General features: G+C 39.9%; 1 protein-coding gene across 1 annotated transcript in view; it reads left to right on the top strand.

The window, feature by feature from the left end:
• Positions 1 to 22924, top strand: part of LOC119135326 (metabotropic glutamate receptor 7) — a 94701-nt gene that overhangs the window by 50777 nt on the left and 21000 nt on the right. Inside the window, exons 3-7 of the mRNA XM_037272803.1 lie at positions 2495 to 2630; positions 3252 to 3406; positions 6464 to 6601; positions 11649 to 11849; positions 20465 to 20604. Coding sequence (XP_037128698.1) covers positions 2495 to 2630; positions 3252 to 3406; positions 6464 to 6601; positions 11649 to 11849; positions 20465 to 20604 — 770 coding nt within the window. The remainder of the gene's footprint in view (positions 1 to 2494; positions 2631 to 3251; positions 3407 to 6463; positions 6602 to 11648; positions 11850 to 20464; positions 20605 to 22924) is intronic.

Genomic DNA, 22924 nt, shown 5'->3' with positions numbered 1-22924 from the left:
CTTCCCGGCTGTAATCTCTTTGCGGGAGCCGAGCTTTCGCGTTATCCCTGGGAGACCTACAGCACCGACTTCACTGCGCAAATGACACCGAGCTTGTTTCCATTTAACAGGATGCTGCGAGCCCTTAAGCAAGAGCCAAACCCATTGGCGGGCTCCCTATGTTTAGGTTTAGTCCACTTAGGGGGATAACAGCAGTCATCCCACAGGTCTCCAGGCAGTTACAGAATCTGTTCTTTAAAGGGGGGGAAAAAAAATACATGCCTGCTGATTCTTGAAAGAGGCAATTGGAAAAGAGTTCAGAAATTGTCATTTTGTTATTGCGCTGCGGAAAAACAAAACAAAAAAGCCACCAGGACTGGAGATGCACGCTTTGCCAGCCAAAATCTGTTTGTATCAAAGTAATGAGCCAGAGGAGACTGGCAATTAGGAGTTTACTTCCATTTATCTGTCTACTCAGAGAAATGCAAACGGAGATGTCGGCTAGGCTATTAAGTTATTTGAGTGAGAGAAATTTTAATTGGTTTCGGTAATGCTCACTGTTGATTCGGAAGGAGAGCTGCTGACCAAAAGTAGCCATGGTCTTACAATCCCGCAGGCGGTTGCATTATTTCTTTAAAAGTCTTTATAAACTCGTTATTGCTCTTTAGTGAGGAACAAATGGTAGTTTGTGACAATGTGTGCTTGCACAAGTGTGGCTGCCCGCTTGCAAAGCACATACTGTACGTGGCCAATACCCTTGATCACGTGCAAACTCATTAGCAGCGACCTGTCAAAAAATGATTTATTGTCAGTATTAATATTCTCTTTGTGATTGCTGCGCGTGATCTGATGAAGGCCCCCCGAATTCAGATAATGTCTTTCAATAAAAAGGCAATGCCAAATCCATAACATAAAATCTGTGACTTTATGTCTCTGTCGGTGAGGATTATTGGATTTGTTGTCACGGATATTGTTTATCCCTCTCACTCCTGCAAAAACAAAAAAATCCTGGCATTGACTCAGATCTAGCGTGTGATTTACTGCTTGTCGCTCCGCTTTGTCGGTCAGTGCCAAACTGTGATTAAAGGAAGGAAAGAAAGAAAAATCATATGACAATTTATTGCACACACCTGCACAAACAAGACAAGAGCTGTAAGAACAATTACGTCTCATCAATGTTAATTAGTTTAGTGATATGTTTATTACAGTATTATTGTTGTGATTTGCAATGGTATTGTCCTGCTCCGCATCATATTGTGAGGTGTGTGCCTGATTTAAAAGCTTTTGAGGGACAACTCACAACAAGCGGATTCCGGTATGATGAAGTGCACTTGTGTGTGTGACACTGAACACAGAAACATGTTGTCCAAAGAAATACCGTGTTAACAGTTTGTGTGTACGCAGTTTCATCAATGAAAATTATCAAATGGAAGCATTTGCACAGCAGCTCTTGGATGTCACAAGATCAATGCGGGCCAAAGCAGTGCCTCGTGCTGTGAGGTGCTGACATAAGCGTCAGCTTTACAAATCAGAGTCGGGGTAGGCTGACATTACAAACTGGTGAAAAAAAAAATGAAAGTATTTGAAGTAGCTGATCCTTACATGTGTACCACTCATTTGGAAAAGTGCAAATTGCTTCTGACGTCTGAAGACGTTCTTTAAGATCTGCTGTTGGTCTTCCTTTATGGCTGATTAGATTTTAGTTCCACTAGAAGAAGAACCCGTGCTCTTGTTTGTGAGGTAGAGGCAGATTAGTGCTTGCCTCACCTCTGCAAGGCTAAATAAATTAACCTAGTTTGGAGACATTGAAACAGGAACTTGCTAGCCTCCACTATCCAGTCTGTGAGGGATTGCGCAAGCAAAGGTTAGCTCGGCCGCTTGCTGCCCTATTTCACGTCTTACTTGTGTATTTTAACAGGAATAAATTTGATTTATTAGATTAGATCTGATTAACATTTCCCATTTTACACATGCGGCTATTGTGAAAGTGCTACATATGTAAAGCTGAATTGAGTCCATTTATTATTTTAATACATCAAATTGACAATACAATCTTCATTGTGTGAACAAGCCTGACATTTTTTTGGGTCTCCCGAAAAGTGCTGACTTTGGAGAGACGAGGATTCTGCCTGACATCAGTGACATTTTACGTATTTTACCACGTTTTTCTTTTTAATCTCACCTCCAAATGTCCAGGCCTGTTTTAAAAATCAAAAGTGGCCCTTCAGCGAAACCTTTGCACGAGATGGTGACAAGTGTACCTAATGTGACTATCGAGTGTGTGTGTGTGTTTGTGCCTGTGTTGTTTAATCATCATGAAGCCTGATAACATCTTCAATCGCTTGTGACATTATTGTTTTGTGCTTTCCTTTCCTTTTATCTGGCTAGAATTTCTGCATCAGAAGTTATTGTAGCCAAGGGCTTTTCTGCGTGTTCATATACTATATTTGTAGGACAGAATAGCAGAGATTCTACCAGATGCCTTATCGTTTTTTAAACTCTCTCCATTTATTAGGTGGGATCTGCGTGGCCCAGTCTTGGAAAATCCCGCACAACCCCAAGATGGAGGATTATGACAAAGCCATCCAACAACTGCTGGAAACTCAGCACTCCAGGGCAGTCGTCATCTTCGCCAATGAAGAAGACATACGGTGAGTGGCGCTGAGCTTGATGGTGTCCTCCGTGCTGCTCGGGCGTGCTGATGACTTGCCGTGTTCCACTTCCTTAATCTCTGAATGGCAGATCCCGAAGACAAGACGCAGGCAAAGATTTCCTATGCATGTGGCACGGCACGTCTGTTACACAAAGATGCCTTTACAAACACAAAAAGACCTACACAGAGAATACAGATCATAACTTGTGTCAAATACACTTCCCCGCAGGGAAATGTCAGCACAAAGAAACACACAGTCAAATATTTACTACAGTGCTTGTTTTTTTTTCCTGAAACTGAAGAACACAGAAATTCTTGATTAAGTGACAAGGGTGTCGACAATTGACTACAGCCACCAGTCCGGGCTCGAGCCTTCCCGTGCTGAGTTTGCAGGCTCTCTGTGGATGGATGGATGGATGGATGGATGGATGGATGGATGGATGGATGGATGGATGGATGGATGGATGGATGGATGGATGGATGGATTACACACACACACACACACACACACACACACACACACACACACACACACACACACACACACACACACACACACACACACACACACACACACACACACACACACACACACATTCTAAACAAAATGTCCTTGCAGGGGAGTCCTCAATGCCACGAAGAGGGCCAATCACGTGGGTCATTTTCTGTGGATTGGATCTGACAGCTGGGGGGCCAAAAGCAGTCCCATCCACCACCTGGAGGATGTAGCAGTGGGCGCCATCACCATACTGCCCAAACGCTCCTCTATCAAAGGTATTCACACGTGCCGCCCGCCACTTGCATCACACGTGTCGTTATTGTCACAATCATTCAAGTCCGCGTTCTCGACAGGACCAGCGCTTCAGCTGCCTCTATTTGTTTTCTATTTAATTTCTTAAAAATGGTGCCATGTTGAGGGATTACAAGAGATTTGAAATTGTCACATAAAGTTTAGAAACATGAGTTTGTTGATACTCCAATTCATATTATCATATGTGATGAGGTTTGAACGATCGCAAGAATTAAAGTCCTTATGTCTGCTTCTTATCCTTTGACAAATAAGCCCTGGAGCCTACTCTCACCTCACATCTATTGCACAGTGTTAAGATATTTTCTTTTGAACTTTCTGCATTCATACATTCTAACCTGGCTTCTAATTTATTGTAAAATATTTTTTTATTGGCAAAATACCATATTAAGACTAACAATATTCAATGCAAGTGCTATATCAGAAATGAATTATTCATTTAACAACAGGTTTATTATTGTGGGTGTAATTATAGTTGTAGAGGTACTACTTTGCAGCCTGAGTACCTTTATGAAGGATTTATAAATTGGCCATAATTAGTTTGTGTACGCCATATATCAAGACCTATTAAAAGCGTGATAAGTAGTGACCTACTGCTTGCCAAATAGTGAGGCTAAAATTTACTTTGCTGTTTTGCCCCTTTTGCTTATTGGTGCAAAATGTCTTCTGGCTCATTCAAACTTAAGTGTGAAAGTAGTCAGCCGTCACTTATTAACTTCACTTCACGAAGTATTAACTGGAGCCTATTGCAGCTATGGAATAATAATGGTAGTGTTGTGAAAGAAAATCCACAATTTTTAGAACACATTAGTAGTTTTTTACTGGGTCTTTTTCCTTTTGCTTTCTTGTTCCCATCTGGTTGCAGTTAATAGTGTTTTTTCTTGTTTTCCAAAAATACTAAACTATGACTTGGGAAATAATGCTATGATAAAGTTGGGATTCACAAGAGGGACGCTTAGCGCCGGTCCTGGACTGAGCCAGCGATTATGTCACCATCAACCTGACACAGCCAAAGTTTCCTTAGCGGCTCTTGCGTTGATAAACAAGGCGGCTTGCAAGAACTCGTGAATTCACCACTGACCGCACTACGTACCTCAGTAATATAGCTCAATTGGCTCCTCAATCCTGGAGATCTTTGTAAAGACCGAATATCAGTCACAGCCATTTTATTAGATCTTACTTGATTTGGCATTTGCACTTAATCCTGTGGCGACTGGTGGACGTTACTAATGTTGCAACCCCATTCGCCAGTTGATAACAACAATAGGTGTGTATGTTTGGTACTGCACATACAGGCTTTTTCTTATTGCATGCTTGTAAAAACAGTGAAAGCCATTGAAAGATGGTGAGAATTTTACTGGTAGTGTCAGCTTTATATAAGATGTTCTGTTTCCTCAGAAAATATGATCGCATGTCTAGTGCAGCTTTAAAAGCACGACTTCACTTCGCATATCTGGATCATCATCTCCCTCATGCGCCACAAACTCAAACATTAGCATATGATTACTCTACACTGCTAGAATTGATTGCCAGACATTTCATGCATTTTAAGACAGACTTTGTTGTAAAATACAATATGTTGATTTTCCTCCTCGACACCCTGATTGCCAAACAGGTCCCGTCTATTTCTGCTTCGGTTGGCAATTTCGTCCAATGACGTTTCACAGTCCTCAGAGAATAAAGATGTCCTTGATGCATATATACTGTATGTTTGGCAAGGTGGAAGGAGACCAATGTCACGTTGCTCACTGGGGCTTCTCTGTAGATTTTATGATGCATGGAAACTCATCTGAGTCATGTTTTTTCCCCAAACCTAAAATAAAAGGAGTATCAAGTTAAAAGGAATATCAAGGCTGAGCTTAAGGTTTGACTAATTTTCTTTCACACCATTTTCAGTGGATATTTGTATCTTAAATGTTGTCTTTTTTAAAAAATGTAATCAAATGACCTTTTATCGTTACTTGTAGTCAGAGGTGGATACATTTACTCACATTTCATTCTTAACTTGGACTTTTTGATCAATTTTACTTGTGTCCAGTAGTCTTCACTTGCTATTTTACGAAACTCTTTTTGCATATTCACAATTTATAATTCTTTCTTTCACACTCAGTGTGGCTATGTTGTGGTAATTCTTTTCAAGAAATTTTAATTTTGTCAGTGGTGTCACCCTACCCACCTCTGCCTGTAATGAATATCATTTCCAAATAAGGAAAAATGACATTTTCCTGCCACCCGCCACTGAAAAGGAACATTCTCAGATATTGGCATTATGTATTGCATCCTATGAGCCACTAATAATTGGAATTGAGTGTCCTTTTGATTTTCGTTTCTTTAATTAGGTGAGCCTGGCCTAAACAAATGGGCTCCATGGAATGCCATAAGGTTATGATCAATCCACTTGACATCATCAGTCAGAGGTCTTCTGACAAGAAATTGATATGGATCACCCGGGTACTATTAATCGTTCCCACCCACGCACGACTCAGATGATATATGACACAATAACAAGGAGGTCAACAGAGACTTTAATATTTGAAATTGAATACAGAAATGTGTTTTCATCAATCATTTGTGGATTCTGTAAAATTCATTGGATTTAGCAGTGCTCCTGTCATACAATTGCTTCATACAAAGGCACATTAAAATGACCTTTTAATACGCTGCATGCTTTCAAACAATGCCGGGTGGCTTCAACGATGTGGAGAAAACAGTTCGGAACGGTGGGAATTTCCAGCTTCAAGAGAAAGTCTATGGCATATTTCTGTGCTATTCATTATGCATCCTGTACTTTTTTAATTAGTGCCATTTCCAAGGAGAGGAAAGTCATTTGAGTTTCTTAGCACGTACAAAGAAAAATAGACAAGCCATGGTCAAAGTTTGATGAGGCAGCGCTTGCTGGTTAGTTTCCAGCACCTGGTGGCTTGAACACCACCACACTGCTACGCTTCATTTCCTGCAGGTTTGAATTGGAGCATAATTGGGGCGGAACTGAGGCTTGCTGTTCTTTCCTTCCTTCTTCCCAGGGTTTGATGAATACTTTACCGCACTCACCCTGGAGAACAATCGTAGGAACGTTTGGTTTGCTGAATTCTGGGAGGAGAACTTTGACTGCAGGCTTCTCAGTGCATCCAAGAAAGAAGACACTAGTCGGAAATGCACAGGTACCTACTTTTGTTTCTGTAACATGCAATCAGCCTTGGTCAATTTTAAATTCTTTACGAGTCTCATGTCGCACTGAAAACTATTGGCGGATTGTTTGTCAAAAAGTAGTGTGGTTGAAAGACATATGTTTTCCCTGACGTGACAAATAATTGTGAATCTTGACTGTGATCACACAACTGATAAGAATTAATCGTGATTATCATTTGCACCGTAATGGTGCAGCCCTGCTTTGCATCAGAAGCTGCAGATAAACATTGTGTTAGCTCCCTCTCATTGCAGCCAAAAACTCCAGCAGCGGGTGTTTGTGCCCAGCGGGTTGACGCAGAGTTATTATTGGAATAATAACAACGCATCACATCACGTGTCTAGGTCATTCTATAGTTACACTGTCTGCCCCTGTGACAAATATCCTGCAACTCTTTTAGCCATTTTCTTTATGTTCTCCTGTGACAGCACCAGGCTGTTTATCCCCATTATCATCATTTGGTGCCTTGAATAATTGATATCTGTCAGGTTCATTTCAATATTTCACTTGGAATTGCAGGGTTGATTTGTTTAAGAAGTTATTGCGCAGTGTGTCTTTTCTGCGTGTGCGTGTGTGTCGCAGAGGACAGGAAGATGTACATCATATCAGGCCCTCTTATTGTAGATGGCATACATATTCATTTGAATTTAGTCAGCATGCCACTATGCATGTATCCATCTTTGTATTTGATATAATAATGGACCATTATTTCAAAGTTTAAAAAATCTACTCAACAGTTTTTTTACTGATTCATATGCCAGATCTTGGGGAAAACATTATTTGAAGTGATACTGAGCATTTCTTCAATAATCTAGAACATTGACTATAATGTCATCAAGACAGCAAAGATATTTTAAATTTATATTTATCACACAATTTCTTTTTAACTCGGGATTTGGCCGGTTTAAAGAATGTACTAGTTGTAAATGTTTAACATCCAGTGAAATGTACCTTGGAACCATTTTTTAGGCTGTTTAAGACTAAGTTAATAATAATAATAATAATAAATACTAGAGATTTGTCTTTACATTTTCTTGCCACTCAAGTCAATCCAATCACTTGATATTGAGTATCAGTTAATAACGAAGATGAGATTTCTGCAAAATCTCTAATGTCAAATAATGCCTAAAATACATTTTCTAGTTTTCAAAATGTTTTCCTTTTCTTGACAAGATTCCAAGAACATGAACGATTGAGCTCTAAAGTGCAAATGTGAACATAATCAAGAGGGTCACTTTTGTTACAGGCTCATTTTTCAAATGCTGCTTCAATAACAGCTGAGATCTGCCCTCTTACTGAATACGCCAACACAAAAAAAGACTTTCTTTTTAAAGCAGGAGCATTCCTCTTGTTGAACAGTTGAACAAAAAACACTCTGCAATACCTCACTGTAATTAAAAGGAAGGCAATTTACAGTTTTGATATTTTTAATAAGAAACATTGAGTTGATACACATGATTTGCCTTTGTGGGCCGCATAAACCATGTGGGGGGCCCGATCTGGCCCCCGGACCTTGAGGTTGACACCTGTGCTTTAGGTGATAAAGTGGGGCATTTTTCTTGTGATAGCAGTTTTGATTCTGACTCGATCTTCAACAACAGCAATGTCAAGATTTTGTCCTAGTTCTGGGCTCCAAATACAACAACCTGCTGCTCTCGACATGTCCCAAAGAGGCGTTGTCGGTCACAATAGCGACACCTTGATTTGGTCTAGAAAGTTTCAAATCTGTGACAGCTCCCTTTAGGTACGTCTGCTACATATTCTCTTAAAGTGGGCTAGTCTGCAAGCCAAAATAGTTCTAATCTTGCGAGATCTCATCATATGAGTTCTCGTCCCATCCTTATTTTGTACATTGGTATATTAGTATAGTATAGTTGACATAGTTGGGTGATTCCTATCATTCTACACTAATGATTGCCTGGTCCATTGCAACCAGTGGGTCCCTGGTTTGCATGTCAAAATATAATTCAGTCTTCTATTTGAAGGTATGTCAGATCATTTGCTAACTCGTACGGCCTCAATTTACTTTGTAATGTCTTCCAGCTTGCTCTGACTGTCATTTGTGCAAGCAAAATATTTCCACATCTCTCTCCGTGCCTGTTTCTTTTTAATGAGGTGCAGACCAGAGCAAAAACTTGTGGAGGAAATGCCCCTCAACTGAAAATGACACCATCAGCCATGATTGAGACAGCTCTATTAAATACAGTATAATTAAGGCAAAAAAAGGACAAAATGTAAACTTGCACGGACTTCCTTCACTAAAACCTGAATTTAATTGGATCCTAAATTATGTCCTTTTTATTGTGTCCAAAAAAAGCGGTGAAAAAGAATGACCCTAGTGACTTTTGCACATTACTGTATGTATATCCTAATGAAGGAGAAGCAAGGAACGCCTTGTGGCTGAGGAGTAATTTCCTTTGAAGTCGCTCTATTAAAAAGTTGGTGATGAGAAGCCAAGAACAAAGACGGAGGATTCCAAAAGACGGGCCAATGAATGCATCAAAAACATGCACAACGTAGGAGGTGTCCTGAATGGCCCACAGCACTAATGTCGATTTAGTGTTGCCATGGCAGTGACAGAGATGCGGATCCCCTCACTGTTAGGCAATCCACCATTTATTATTCATAAATTATTTTGAAGTTTCTAGTTAGTGATGACATAAAATGACTTCTTATAGTTGCTTTAATGAAAACATACGGAATGCCCCCTCCAAGCTGTGTTCTGTATGCGGGCCAGCCGGCAGCAGCATTCTGTTTCTTCATTTAAGATATTCCTGTTGAAATTCCCAGTGTGTGTCTGTCCTCACTTTCATTAATATTTTGGTTCAAGCCCGAGGACCTGCTTCGTAAACATCAACATTGAAGTTTTTTAGCAGCGCATTATATTCCCCACATCCCTTCATGATGGAGTCAGCTCTGTTCTGCGGGAGGAGTCCTGTTTATTTGGGTTTGGAATTACAGTGGAGATGACAGCAAGCGAAATGAGTACTTATTATGCCCCCGTATTTGTTGTATTATCATCTTTGCGGTAGCTATAATGGTAGGGTTGTGATGCATGCTCATATTACTTAAACTCAGGGTGCCAACAGTTTGACAAGCATGGTCCATGGTGCATTCATTATCTACGTGGGTGATGCTGGTAATGTGGGACGCTGTATTAATCTTACCCCCATGCACGTCGACGCTTATGTTAGTGTTCCAAAAATGACTGTTTGCCCAAGAATTTGCTTTTCTTTTTTTGTACTGTGCGGCGTATTTCATCATGTGTCAAAGATAAAAGATGCACGTCCACGCTATGCACCCCCCGTGAAATGATTGTAAATGACTTTTATTCTTCCCTCGATCTAGCTAGGAATGCCTATTGTAACCGTGAAGGCCGTGTAACTGTTTTGATAGCTTCTTTCTTTATATCTCAAGTCTTATTTGCGAAGGTCAAAACCAAAACGGGAAGCTTGTGTGGTTCAAGTGCATGCATATAGGTCACTCTATGCTTATTTCTTTGATTCTTGTTGGCGGTAATATGTTAAGTTCTGTGTAATGGACTGAAATGTCAACATTGATTGTTTTTAACCTCCTTTTCTCAAGCAAGTCTGCTGTTTCCTGTTAGCATCTGCAGTCAAACTAAATTGTGTAACGACTTGTGGCACTAGTAGTCATTGTGCCTGATTTAGGAAAGGTTTGTGTATTCAAAAACAGGGCACCTAAACTGATGTAGAAGATGATCTACTAATCTGGCGCACCCGGGAATGTCAAACAGGCAATATTGCTGCACAGTTCACCGTGCATGCATTCGAAATTCAATGAATGTCACTCAAACGTTATAATAAATAAAGGTTTAAAAACAAATTCTAAAATATTAAAGGCAAACATGATGTAGTAAACTAGCAATAACGGAAATGTACCTCGGCACTGATTCTTTCACGTACCACAAAAGGGAGTCCACATGCCACTAGTGGCACTTTGAGAATCAATGGTCTGTGGAGCCAGTCGCAAGAAGGTGTTCTGCACACTTTAGATGTAGTATTTGATTTTGGAATGTGAACTACTCCATGAAAAGATCATATTTACCGTATTTTCCGCACTATAAGGCACACCTAAAAACCTCCAATTTTCTCAAAAGCCGATAGTGCGCCTTATAATCAGGTGCGCCTTATATATGGACCAATATTGAGCCACTACAGCAGGTGTGTCCAAAGTCCGGCCCGCGGGCCAAATGTATATATCTTATATATGGACAAAGTTTTAAAATGGGCCATTCATTGAAGGTGCGCCTTATAATCCGGTGCGCCTTATAATCCGGTGCGCCTTATAGTGCGGAAAATACGGTAACAAAATATCCAAATTGGGCATCATATCCTGAGGTGTGAACGTAACCTTAATCACACCAACAATCACCAACATCACACACTATTAGATTCATCGAGCGCCCGCTATTTGGAATCTGAGTAAACCAGGAGCTTTGTGTTGATGCTTGTCCGCCAATGGCATCATCAGCTCTTCAAGACTGAGGGTCAAAAACGGCATCTTTGGAAACAAGAAAAATCCTGAAGCAGCTTGTACATTTAAATATTCATGTCATGTATGCACGGCAGGTGGCAAAACCTTTACAGCAACCCATAGTGAAAGGGCAATGCACTGTGAGGCGAACGTAAAAGAGCATGAAGCCAGAGCAGTCTCTAAAGTTCATTGGGATTTTTATCACCTTGTAGATGGCACCGATGAGACCCATTGTTAGCAGGCCATTACAATGTAGGACAGCACATTAATGCAATCTGCTGGCTTGCTCACAAACATCACAGCCTGATATTTGGCAACTTCTGCTTTTGGAAACTAAACCCGTCTTTTTCATGTACCACGCCGCATTCTCTCTTTTCAGTGTAATTCCCTCCAAATCAGACTTTAATGTACTGTCAGCAAATTATAAATCGAGGAAGGGATTGGGAGTGGAGACGATAGTGGGAGCTGACCTAACGTCTAATGGTTTGTGGTGCATTTACTAGCTCTGAGTGCTCTTCCCACAGGCCAAGAACGCATCGGGATTGACTCCAAGTATGAGCAGGAAGGGAAGGTGCAGTTTGTGATCGATGCGGTGTACGCCATGGCCCACGCGCTGCACAACATGCAGAGGGACTTATGTCCCGACCATCCTGGCGTCTGTCCTCAGATGGAGTCCGCCGAAGGAAAAACTTTGCTCAAGTACATCCGCAATTCCAGCTTCAACGGTGAGTAAGACTTTCAAGGACATTATTGATGGAGGCGCAGGCGCCTCAAACAGGTTCAAGTCAAGCAAGCATTTGTTGATTAATATACAAAGATCCCACTGCTTTGACCTTTATTACGCTGCTGAATACTTGATGACAAACTGCCGTGAAAAATACATGATCTTGACTTTCACTCTATAATTATGTACTAAACACTAAATATGCCCCATTATATGCATTAGAAAATACACGGGTTAATGAATGGGTTAACATGGATGGGTTAATGGGGGAAAAATACCCATCAGCCTGGATATTAGCAGCATAGTAAAAGGGGTCATCACGCCATTTTGTTAATTAAAAAGAAATGTGTCCTTGTAAAGAGTCTCTTCATTAAGGAGCTTGGAGGCGTTACCAAGATAGCCACCAAGAGTTTTCGAGAAACAACTTCAAACTGTCGTTGTGTCGTGACAATATGTAAAAAAATAAAAATAATAATATAAAGTACGGCCCAGAGAACTAAAAAGAGAAATGATTTAATGTAATCATTATTTATATATATATATATATATATATATATATGTATGTAAAGTACTTCTACAGACTAATCGGTCTCAAGTTATTGCATACTTAAGGATAAACCTTGTATAAAAAGACAAGAGCATAGCTAATTAATGGATCCATACTGAGTGATCAGCTCATGGTTATTCATGAACCAACTTTCTGACCACTTTCTTCTTGACTTGTTCCTGATTACTCCTCAGCAAAGACACCGAGCTGCTCAAAATTGATAACGACTCATTAATTGCTAATCACGTTAAGATCCCCCTCCACTTTAAGTGTGCCTTCACTTCATGTTCAAACATGAGGCATCAGCATACCAAATAATGTTTGGGTCGTTGTTCACATTCACCCGCCGTAGTGGGATTTAGCTGAGTTCATCTCCCAATTCAAGGTGTAAATGGCTTGTATTGTCATGACAACACTTTCATGATGTTTTGCACTGGATCAAATTCTTGGCCTTTCACAAAATGTTTGAATCGCCGCAGAAGCAGTAGTCAAAGCTCAGCCATTCATTAAAAGTTGCCAGTCAGTTTGATGACGGAAGCTGAGCCGTGAGACAGAGGATGGAACTCTGTTCTTTTCCTACCTTGTTTTTTCCCTCAAGACTGACAGCCACCCTGCTGAAAAAGAAATGGGATGCGCCCCAGTCCCCGTCGGCTTGACTGTCTTGTGCTGTGGTTTTCTTCCAATTTTTTTTTCTGTTGAATATCTAATTGAACATATATATTTTTTATATTGTACCTATTGCAATATAAAAAAAAAAAAAAAGATTACGTACAGTTCTCTGATTGGTTTACCGCCCTGGTTGACGTATTTTACGTACAACGTAATGTCCTCTGATTGGTTCATTGGGTCTACATATTACGTCTACATATTGGACTCACACTGCACACTAAACACGGCAGCCACACAACAGCATTCACAAATTTTGGAATTTGGCCCACATAAAAGGCGCACCTTATTAAAAGGCGCACCTTCGGTTTTTGAGAAAATGAAAGGCTTTTAAGTGTGCCTTATAGTGCGGCAAATACGGTATGATATATCTACTATAACAGTTAACAATTTAGCTTAAGGCACACTTATCAGTTATTTTTCTTTACGCCAACAATCAGACTGACATAAGCTGCTTCGCTCGCATCTAGCGATCACCTCTTTGGATATCATTAAATCATTGTCAAACATTCCGATCTTGCTTTTGATTTTTCTTTTGTGCTGGTCTCTTTGGACTTGCGTTTGCGTCCCTCATATCTGGATGCATTTACTGTGCTTGATCTTGTACCTTGATTGCGATACCCTACTGTATTGTACGTATGAATATATATTGTATGCTGTTTCTATATGCATATTATGTAATATTGGCTGGTTTCAATGTTTTGGATTGTGGTCTTGATAAACAACAAAACTAATGAATTAACACAAATAATCAAACAAACTAGTTTGATAATAAACAAACTAACGGATAAACAAATTGGGTTCGTTCACAAATTAAAAGTGCTGGCTGAAGTCTTCAGTCCGTAAACACAGAACATTGAACTTGTTTGGAAGGAGCGAACCTCATTTGCATCATAATAGATTCACACTTTTGACGAAAATGGAGGCGGAGATCCGTTTTAATTTTCATGGGGGAGGAAATTTTTCTGGAAAACCATTTTCAGCACTAATTGTAACGTGTATTATTTTTGAGGTTCAGAAATGGTCTTTGAACATTCACAATCACTTCCTAATTATCTATTCTTCATGCCTTTCACTCTTATGAATAGTTCATCAGTCGTATTGGCAAAATTCAACGTGTGATTCAACATGTATGTTTTGATTGCAATAAAATAAAATAGGGGTGGTCGATAACCACTTTTTTCATACCAAATGTATAAATAAATGAGTAAGAATATGGATGTCAACTACCAAATGGAGTAAAAAGAAAGTCCAAGAGTGATTCTTGAGAATGCCACAGCTCATAAAATAAAGCTGTGATAGGACAACTGTGATAGGCAGCCACCTCCTTCGCTGTCCAAGTAGAGTGCATCATCTGTTTTGCAAAGTATAACTTGCAGTCACCTAAAAGTGTTATCCGTGTCTTTCAAACACCGCCGCACAACTGACATTTTTATAGTAACTACAGACGTACAGCAAAAATATTGACACTGTGTCGCTGTTGCTGCATCCCTAGAATGAACACTAATGGTTAAAAAAAGTAAATGTAATAATGCAGGCCAGTCTTGGGAAATTTGTTTCAGACAAGCATGTCAATAGCTCCAACCCTGTGTGATGTCTGTCTGTCTGTCTGTCTGTCTGTCTGTCTGTCTGTCTGTCTGTCTGTCTGTCTGTCTGTTTCTCCGCTCTTGATCTTCTGCAATATTTAGGCCGCTACAGCAAGTGCTGTACTTAACAATTAATGTCAGTGGCTATTAATGACATCTGCACTGCAGGGCAACAGTGAGCGGAAGAAGAAGAGAACCAAATGCAAGGCGACTTTGAGACCAGAGAAACGAGTGTCTTTACCGATGTGCTGGCATGTCAGCCGGTGATCATTAGAAGCTCGTTTGAGGAACACCGTGTCCTTAGAAATTGGTCGAGATCAGACTGAGCTCTTTAAAAATAAAATAAGAAAGAAAAAGAAGTAGGTATCTGAATTATTTTCCTCAAACTGGCCTACTTTCAGAGGTGCTGGCATTAAAATAACTCTCCCCTATGACAAATGTTATGTGGAATATGTGTGGTGAGAATAATGTTCCCCGCATGAACTAAATACAAAACAGGATGTTCTAAACTCCTGATGGGCTTTCTGTTTATCCAGATGAATACTGACTAAATAGTCAAATAAATGCACTATAAATGGCATAATGACAAACCATTAGAATCCCTTTATTTTGAGAGGAGCATCAGAGAGAGATTACCCAAATGACCTTGGACTGGTCACCTGTCAATTACAGAGACATTGTGAATGGGGGCATTGAGTTTAAATTGATTCTGGGCCAATTGCTGGACCACGTGATTACAAACTGAATTAAAACCGAAAACTGTTATTAGCTACAGAAACCGTGGATAGGGACAGATGTGACCCCATGCCGTGTTTTGTCCAGGTCTCCCATAGTCTTTAGTTTGCTAGCTTCATGCTAATGCTGCCACATAATGGGAAATGCATAAACAGAGTCAGCGAAAGCATTGTGTACAGTGTTCCCTCGATTTATTTTTCGGTGGATTTATGCCTCTATTGCAATGTTACGAGCTGTGGGCTGCGAGAGGAGCTTGCTCACCTCCCCCCGCCTCCTCCTCCTCAGCAGCAGACCAGTAGCACGTAATGTTATGTTCAATTTTTATTTTTGTCCAAAGGTGGCTTAACTAGAATCCCGCGATGAAGTTCAGCCAGATCATGGTTGACTCAAAGGCACATTTGAATAACATTCTGAATTCCCCAAAAGAACGTATTTCAAAGGTGCCATTCGGTTGTATGTGAGACTTTGTAAAGCACTTTGAACACCATGGTGTCGCTAAAAGCACATTTGCCCTTTTTCCATTCATAAGCTGTAAAATAAATAAATATTTACAAACGCATGATACACTGACACAAAAAATACATGAAACAGCTAGTCCGCAAAAGGTGAATAGCGATATCGTGAGGGAACACTGTACACACATCTATAAAAGGAAAATTTACAGAATATTTCAATATCAAATCTGTTGGCCACTGCAACTTTAAGAAGTGCTGAACGTAGTAGCCATTAGCTTTCAGACATTCTGTGTGCGGACAAAAAATGGTTGGGTAACATTGGCCAAAGTGTTGCTGCACGTCTTTTCGATTTCCTGTCCACGGGCTAGCAATGGTGTCGGTTTCCTGCAATACAGAACATTCTTCAGGGTTCCAATGGGACAATAAAACATGTGAAAATGCACAAGCATTTCCTCTTCGCACAAGTGAATGGCCAAGAGGGTTTTTATTTCGCACGAGATGTCACATAGCCGATGTTAAGTCTTTGTGTTTACATGTAACATATTACCATTGTAGAAATAAATGATGTGCATGTATTTAACGTTTGTCCAAGTACACCAGCCATAAGAATTCCTTTTTTTTTTTCTTTCTTTCATAATATGACCGTCATGTCATTAATCAACCCGTTGTCATGCCTGTTGTTAGTTTTCCAGGTTAGGACACATGATTGTGGATATTGGGTTGATGCAATTCATTTTATTCTGTTATTGCCTAATATAGAGTACTTTATTTCCTTTAAAAAACATTGTACTTTTTTCGGAAGCTGGAACATTTTTATTTGGTGGTGCACCGTGAGATTCATTTGTCTTATTTAAAATGTTATTTTGAAATGAACTCCGTCATTCATTATCATTCAAGCAACACGGCAACCGGTCTTAACAGGGCAATTTTTTTTCTTCAATTGTGTGAAGACAAACTTCTGTCAGGGAGATAAAGGCTACAAAGGCTCCAACACTGTCGCTATGGAAGCAGTGCAGGATGAGGGAGCGACTGTCTGTGTGCAGCGTTTCAGAGGGCATTATCAAAGCGAAGGTACGTTAGATTGATTGAAAATCCGTTGTCCAATCTCAGTAACCATCTGGGCACATTTTATGGATTTGAGCTCGGCCAAAATCATTCAACTTGGAGTGACAAAGACGGGAGGCTGATTTCAGCCCAGCAAACAGGAGGCCGTTTCTTCCGTCTGCCTCCTTGTCCCTCTCCGACCGACGTTCTCTGCGGCGTTACGGCAGTCGCAAGCCTTTCCACAAGTGAAGGAAGGTGGTTATGTTGCCGTTTAGTGCATTTAGCCCATAACCCGGCGCATTATCTTGTGTACGTGCTTGGGCTGATGTATATTTTAGAGTGTAGGACTGCAAACCTCCTTCTGTTTATATCCCGAGTCACAGTGGTAAGGAGTGAGAGGCAGGAATAGAAGAAAAAAAAAAAAAGGCGAGAATAATGATGTGAGAAAAACACAGCAGTGGATCCCCAGTCCACCCACACCGCTCAGCACAGCACAGCAGCTGCGCACTTTTTCTAAGTCTTACTTCATTCAGAGCCTCATTCAAATGCATAAATCTTTCATCTTAGACGACACCCTTGCTTAGGAGTCGAATATGAACATTTGGCTACTCTGAAATATCAGGCAACGGCAAATTGTAAGGAATTTTTAATACTTCTTTTATCAGCGCGCACAGAAATGCCACTTAATTATTTTGCTGTAAAGCTGCGGCGTGCCAAGTTCCTCGTGTCACATTCTTGACTGACTTTGTGTGTTTGTGCATTTGTGCGTGCGCAACTGTTCTGCCGGTGCGCCCAATACCGATGTAACTCCTGTCACACATTTGCTCACAGTGGTCCGTGTCTTGCCTACATCTTTACACGCTCTTTCAACAGGTCTATTTTGGTGAAGGAGAGGAGACATCAAAATGTCTGGCTCCCACGGAATATACTGTCTGTGGTTTGTTTGTTGGTTGGTTAGACACATTTCCCTCATTTCATATTTGGTCAAATAAATGGCAGTTTCGACATACTTGACTGTAAAGAGATGGAACCCCATCATCTCTTGCAATATTTTCACATTTAAGCCCAAAAAGTTGACATTTTTACATACAGGAGTGTAAATATTTACTCTGTAATGAATTTCAGACTCCAACAAAGAAAGACAAAATGCTGATCTCATTGTTACATAAAAACATTATAAAGCAACTCTTAAAGGTCCCATAGCTCACCTTTAAAAAAAAAAAAAAAAGCCCTTTTCAAGATATTCCCATTGTTGAAAAAAACATTTGGAAGATGAGATGGCTGGATTTTTCATTAATATTTCATTAATATTTGATCAATTTGGGTTTTGGGAAAAAATAAATGTCGGGTTGCTTTAGACGATTTTTTTTCATTTTGTACAAAGTGGTCCAATTTTGAACACAAATTGGGTTGTTTTTAACCCAGCATTATATATATTATATATATATCTGTTGGAATATATATTTGCAAAATATTCTGCTCTAACATGGTCCATGATAAAAGATAGAAAATAACAAAAGATTAAAAGTGTGGAAAATTAAAATTCTGACAAATTATTCTGGAAGTGAATTTTAATAGGTTGATAGCTCTGTTTAAGGTCCTGTTGTATCATCATTGTAAGAATGGCACATTTTGAAACAGCAATTGTCACATTGCAAGTCTGCCTATATGCAAATTAGAAAGACATTTGCGACACACAGCACTGTTAAAAAGCCAAGCCAAAAAAAAAAAAAACGTATTTTCTCCCCAGCCTTTTAGGAACATAACTGGCTTGTTCTTTCACCGGAAACTGACTTTTCCTCACTACTCTTGTCTTGTTTTGTTTTACAAGAGTCTTTTTGGCAGAAACTTTTGTAGAGTGTTCAATGACAAATGCCCTTGGAAAGAAAACTGGAGGGAGATGAAATTCCCCTCTTGCTTAAAACGATGAAAAAGGTGCTGTGGCCTCTCAGTGCCACAAGCTCTATTGTAGATTAAACAAAACAAAAAAAAAACTGTTTTGGGACACATGCTTTTGGTCCTTTTGCTGTACTTTTTATAGCCAGAGCTATGAAGATTCTTAATTCCCAAGCCAAGTGTCATCAGGCTCCCGCTGTCCTAGTTAAAAAATACTATCTCCGTTTGTGCTTATGGCCCACTGAACACAGTGGCACGGTGGCTGATCCTGTCCACACGTAACTCTTTTTTTTTTATCCTCCCACCTTAGACTGAGATCTTAAAACGCCCGGTCAACAATTTAGTCCTTATGTTTCGAATGAAGCATGAGCCTTTTCATCTGAGTGCTGTTCTACATTCATTTCTGCAGCGAGGATGTCCTTTGAGGACATGCGTAAACATGTACAGTACTGTCCACGATATAAAAAAAATAAAACAAAAAAATAAAAAACAAGGTTGCGTTGTCCTCATGACGTTAATTAGTGCAATCTTCAGGATTCTGCTTAAAACAGGCTGTTACGCACTGAGAGCAGATGGAGGCCATATGACGCTTTGGCTGACCTGCTTATTCTGCCTCCATATCCTGTTGTTGTCTGCTGTGTGAATGCCATGCATCGCCTCTAACCCGGGGTGCACACTTAGTCAGGTCCAAATATTGGACATGGACACAATTGGCATCTTTTTGCATCGTAACACCACCGCAATAATTTGAAACAAACTAAATGTGCTTCACTGCAGATTTTTGGCTTTATTTTGAAGTTACTTGCAAGGGAAAAGTGGAGGAATTGCAATAGTCTTTTTTTTTTTTTTTGCCTCCACTTTTTAAAGTACCAAAAGTAATGGACCGAAAGAACAATCATAAATCAAACTTTTCAATACACAGTAGTTGCAAATGATTTGCACTCAATTGCAGCCTAAAGTGGAATGTGTCAAAGACATCAGCGGATGATGGATTTTATTCCTGCTGATGCTACTACAACTGTCTTCACACTTTCCTGTCAATTTTGTCTTCATCAAGTGAAATACATGCTTCAGGTCGGGTGATTGATTTTGACATTCCCCCTTTTTGGCCTACAAAATGCTTTGGTTGCTTTCGCAGTATGCGTGGGGTCATAGTCCTTCTGCACTGTGAAGTGCTGATCGAGGAGTTCTGAAGTGTTTTGATAAATTTGAGCAGATCATCAAATTACTTGAAACAATTCAAAAGTCATCCTGCTGTTTTTGTCAGCAGTCACATCGATGAGCATGTAAAAGTCTGCTGTTAAAGCACAACCAAATATTTATCGACCTGACTATCCGTCAACAATGGTTAGTTTTCACTGACAGCACTTGAGAGCCACCAAATGTGACCACGAATTGCAGGTGGAATTCTATTTCTCCTGTGGCCACCGCACAGACTCGATGATGAATAGGAAGCAGGTGAGGTGCTGCAGTAGCAGTCAGTAGGGAGATGCTTCCAGTTATGGTCAAGTGCAGGATGTAGGTCATGACAGTTTTTAGAGGTTGATGAAACTCGGGCACTGTATGCCCTTGTACGCTACCATACAGCAAGACAAAAGGGGTTACAGATTCACGATTTAGTTTTGTTTTTCCGAATCAAATGCGACACCCTGTCTCACCAATGGCCACCTTTTCTCTCTGTGTACAGGCAGTGCTGCCACCCCGGTTGTCTTTAATAAGAATGGTGATGCTCCAGGACGTTATGATTTGTTCCAGTTCCAGATGACCAACTCCTCCATCCTGGAGTATAAGGCGGTCGGACAGTGGGCGGAGAGCCTCCAGCTCAGGGTACGACTATTTCCTACTACAAATGCTTAAGCTTTTAGCGCAACTGCTTAAAAAAACTTTTCGTAGCTATTTTAAAAAGAAGTGCTTGCTTATCGTTATGGATTGTGTTTTGCTTTTTTCTGGGTACATTTTCAGAATTCGTAAACGTTCAAGACAACTTGACAACAAATTTCCATTTTTTGCCATCGTTAAACATAATTGGGAAAAGAGTATTTTGAAGTATGGTCACAGAAAGAATTGAACTGGCAAGTCAATACACCACTGTACATTTCTGAAGAATATTATTCCTTTACTGCTGCATGTTGGAGATAGGCTCGAGTGCGAATGTTTTATCTTTTGGGAAAGTGAAGAATCTTTTTTGTGAGATGGAAGGACATTGTTTGCATCTTAAATACAGCGTGAGCTCAGATGCAAACATCTTTTACTAATCGATGTGAAGAAATACCCTGTTTTCCTATTACAAACACAAAAGGGAAGTTTCTCGAGCTGGCAGCAGATAAGACAGATGTCTCACACACACGCATGAGCACACACACACACGCACACACACACACACACACTTACTTCTGTTTCTCTATCTCATATGAGGACACTACTTACACCGGCTTTCACTGACATACCGGAAATAAGGTGGTAATGTGGTTTCGGAAGGAAATGAGTAAATACATGCATGAAGCAGTCAATACAGTGCAGACCTCTGCCAAGGCCAAACAATACTCTTTCCAGATAGTCTTTATTTCCAAATTTTATATATGACCTTTATTTTCTTTCGTGTTCTTGGAGAAAGATGATGTTAGATGCTGGTCACATGTTTTGAGTTACGAGCATGGTCCTAGTACAATCTTAACTCGTATCTCAATGCACCGTTGTATTAGAAAGAAGATTTTCATAAAGCAAACAATTGTCAGATTTGCCTCACAGGGCCAATTTGGTGATTCCACAATAATGTCAGTATTTTTGCTGATGTGTTTTTTGTTTTTTTTTACGCTTATGGTTTTTGTCATGTTATTCAATAAATATTGATTCTAAACTGCTCCAGATGATGTGCATGGCACATTTGTGTGCTGATAAACTGTGTTTAAGAATCACAATCATTACAGTTTGTATTGGCCTAGTCCTTTAAAACACACAGGGAATTTGTCTCCAACATTTTTATCTGTTGTAGAAAAGAAGCCGCAATAACAAAATGCATGTTTTGGACATAAACACAAACGTACAGAGAGTTATTAGGCAATGTAATGTGTAGTGCAGTAAAATTAATATAAAATTGGAATTTTTTCGTGTGGGACACATAAAGGAATAACTTATCTTCTCAAAAAAAGATGCAGAGTCGCAAAGTAACAAAGTGTCCAGTAGAGCCGTAATACTGATCAACAACAGTTATGCAAATGATGCAGAACGATGGAGCTCCGACAACAAATACAGTCGCGGCAGCATGACAGGGATGTGCAAAATTGACAAAGTACCACTATGAAATTGTGAGTCAACTGTATTAGACGTTAATGGAAAGGAGAAATAAACATTAGTGTGCAATGTTTGACAGCGCCTAGTGACTGACCACCGCAAATAAGGACTGTAGGAAAAGTGAGTGAGCATTGACTCCATCAAATCTGAAGTCGTTCAACCCCTTCTGTCTACCTGTATGTAACGCCATACCTCTAAATTTGAAGCAAATCTTTTTTACAAGTCGAATGACAACTGCAAGACGTCTTACTGCTGCGCTAAAAAATTGTCATCCTTTTACATGGCAGCCATGACTGTCTTTCAGCTGTAGATTGGCGGATGCTTTGGAAGAAGAGAGCTTTCAAGTCAAGTGTCAGTCTTTTATCATTTAGGCGTTTGAGGGTCTCCGATGTTGAGAACCGAGTGCTAAATACGCACTCGCTGTGTTACTCCCTAATGTTTTTTTGATGCTGATTTTTCTGAACACGGTGACACCCGAAATGTATGATCACGCATCAGATGGAATTGAATATACTCCTCAAACGAATCAACCAGAAAAAACTTGTAAGCTTTCACAGCTTTGTAAGATATCGTGATATGAGATTTTATATAATATGATTATTTTCTTTGTATATGAAAGATAACTGTGAAGAAAATATCATTTTATAGTAACTTCAAATATTTTCTCTTCACCCCAAAAGGCATCTGTGGTCAGATTTGAATGCAGTGGTGCAGACAGCTGCCGTGCAAACTGTCCGTTGCTGCTCACTGACACAGCACGAGAATTGACGTCAGTGATTCATCTGGAACATAAAGAACCTGATCCGTGTTTTTCTTTTGTTTTGTTTTTTTCAAAGCAAACATGGTTTGAAAATAT

This window comes from Syngnathus acus, chromosome 2 (genome assembly GCF_901709675.1).
Source record: "Syngnathus acus chromosome 2, fSynAcu1.2, whole genome shotgun sequence".
Lineage (NCBI taxonomy): Eukaryota > Metazoa > Chordata > Actinopteri > Syngnathiformes > Syngnathidae > Syngnathus > Syngnathus acus.
This window is presented reverse-complemented; position numbering and strand designations above follow the sequence as displayed.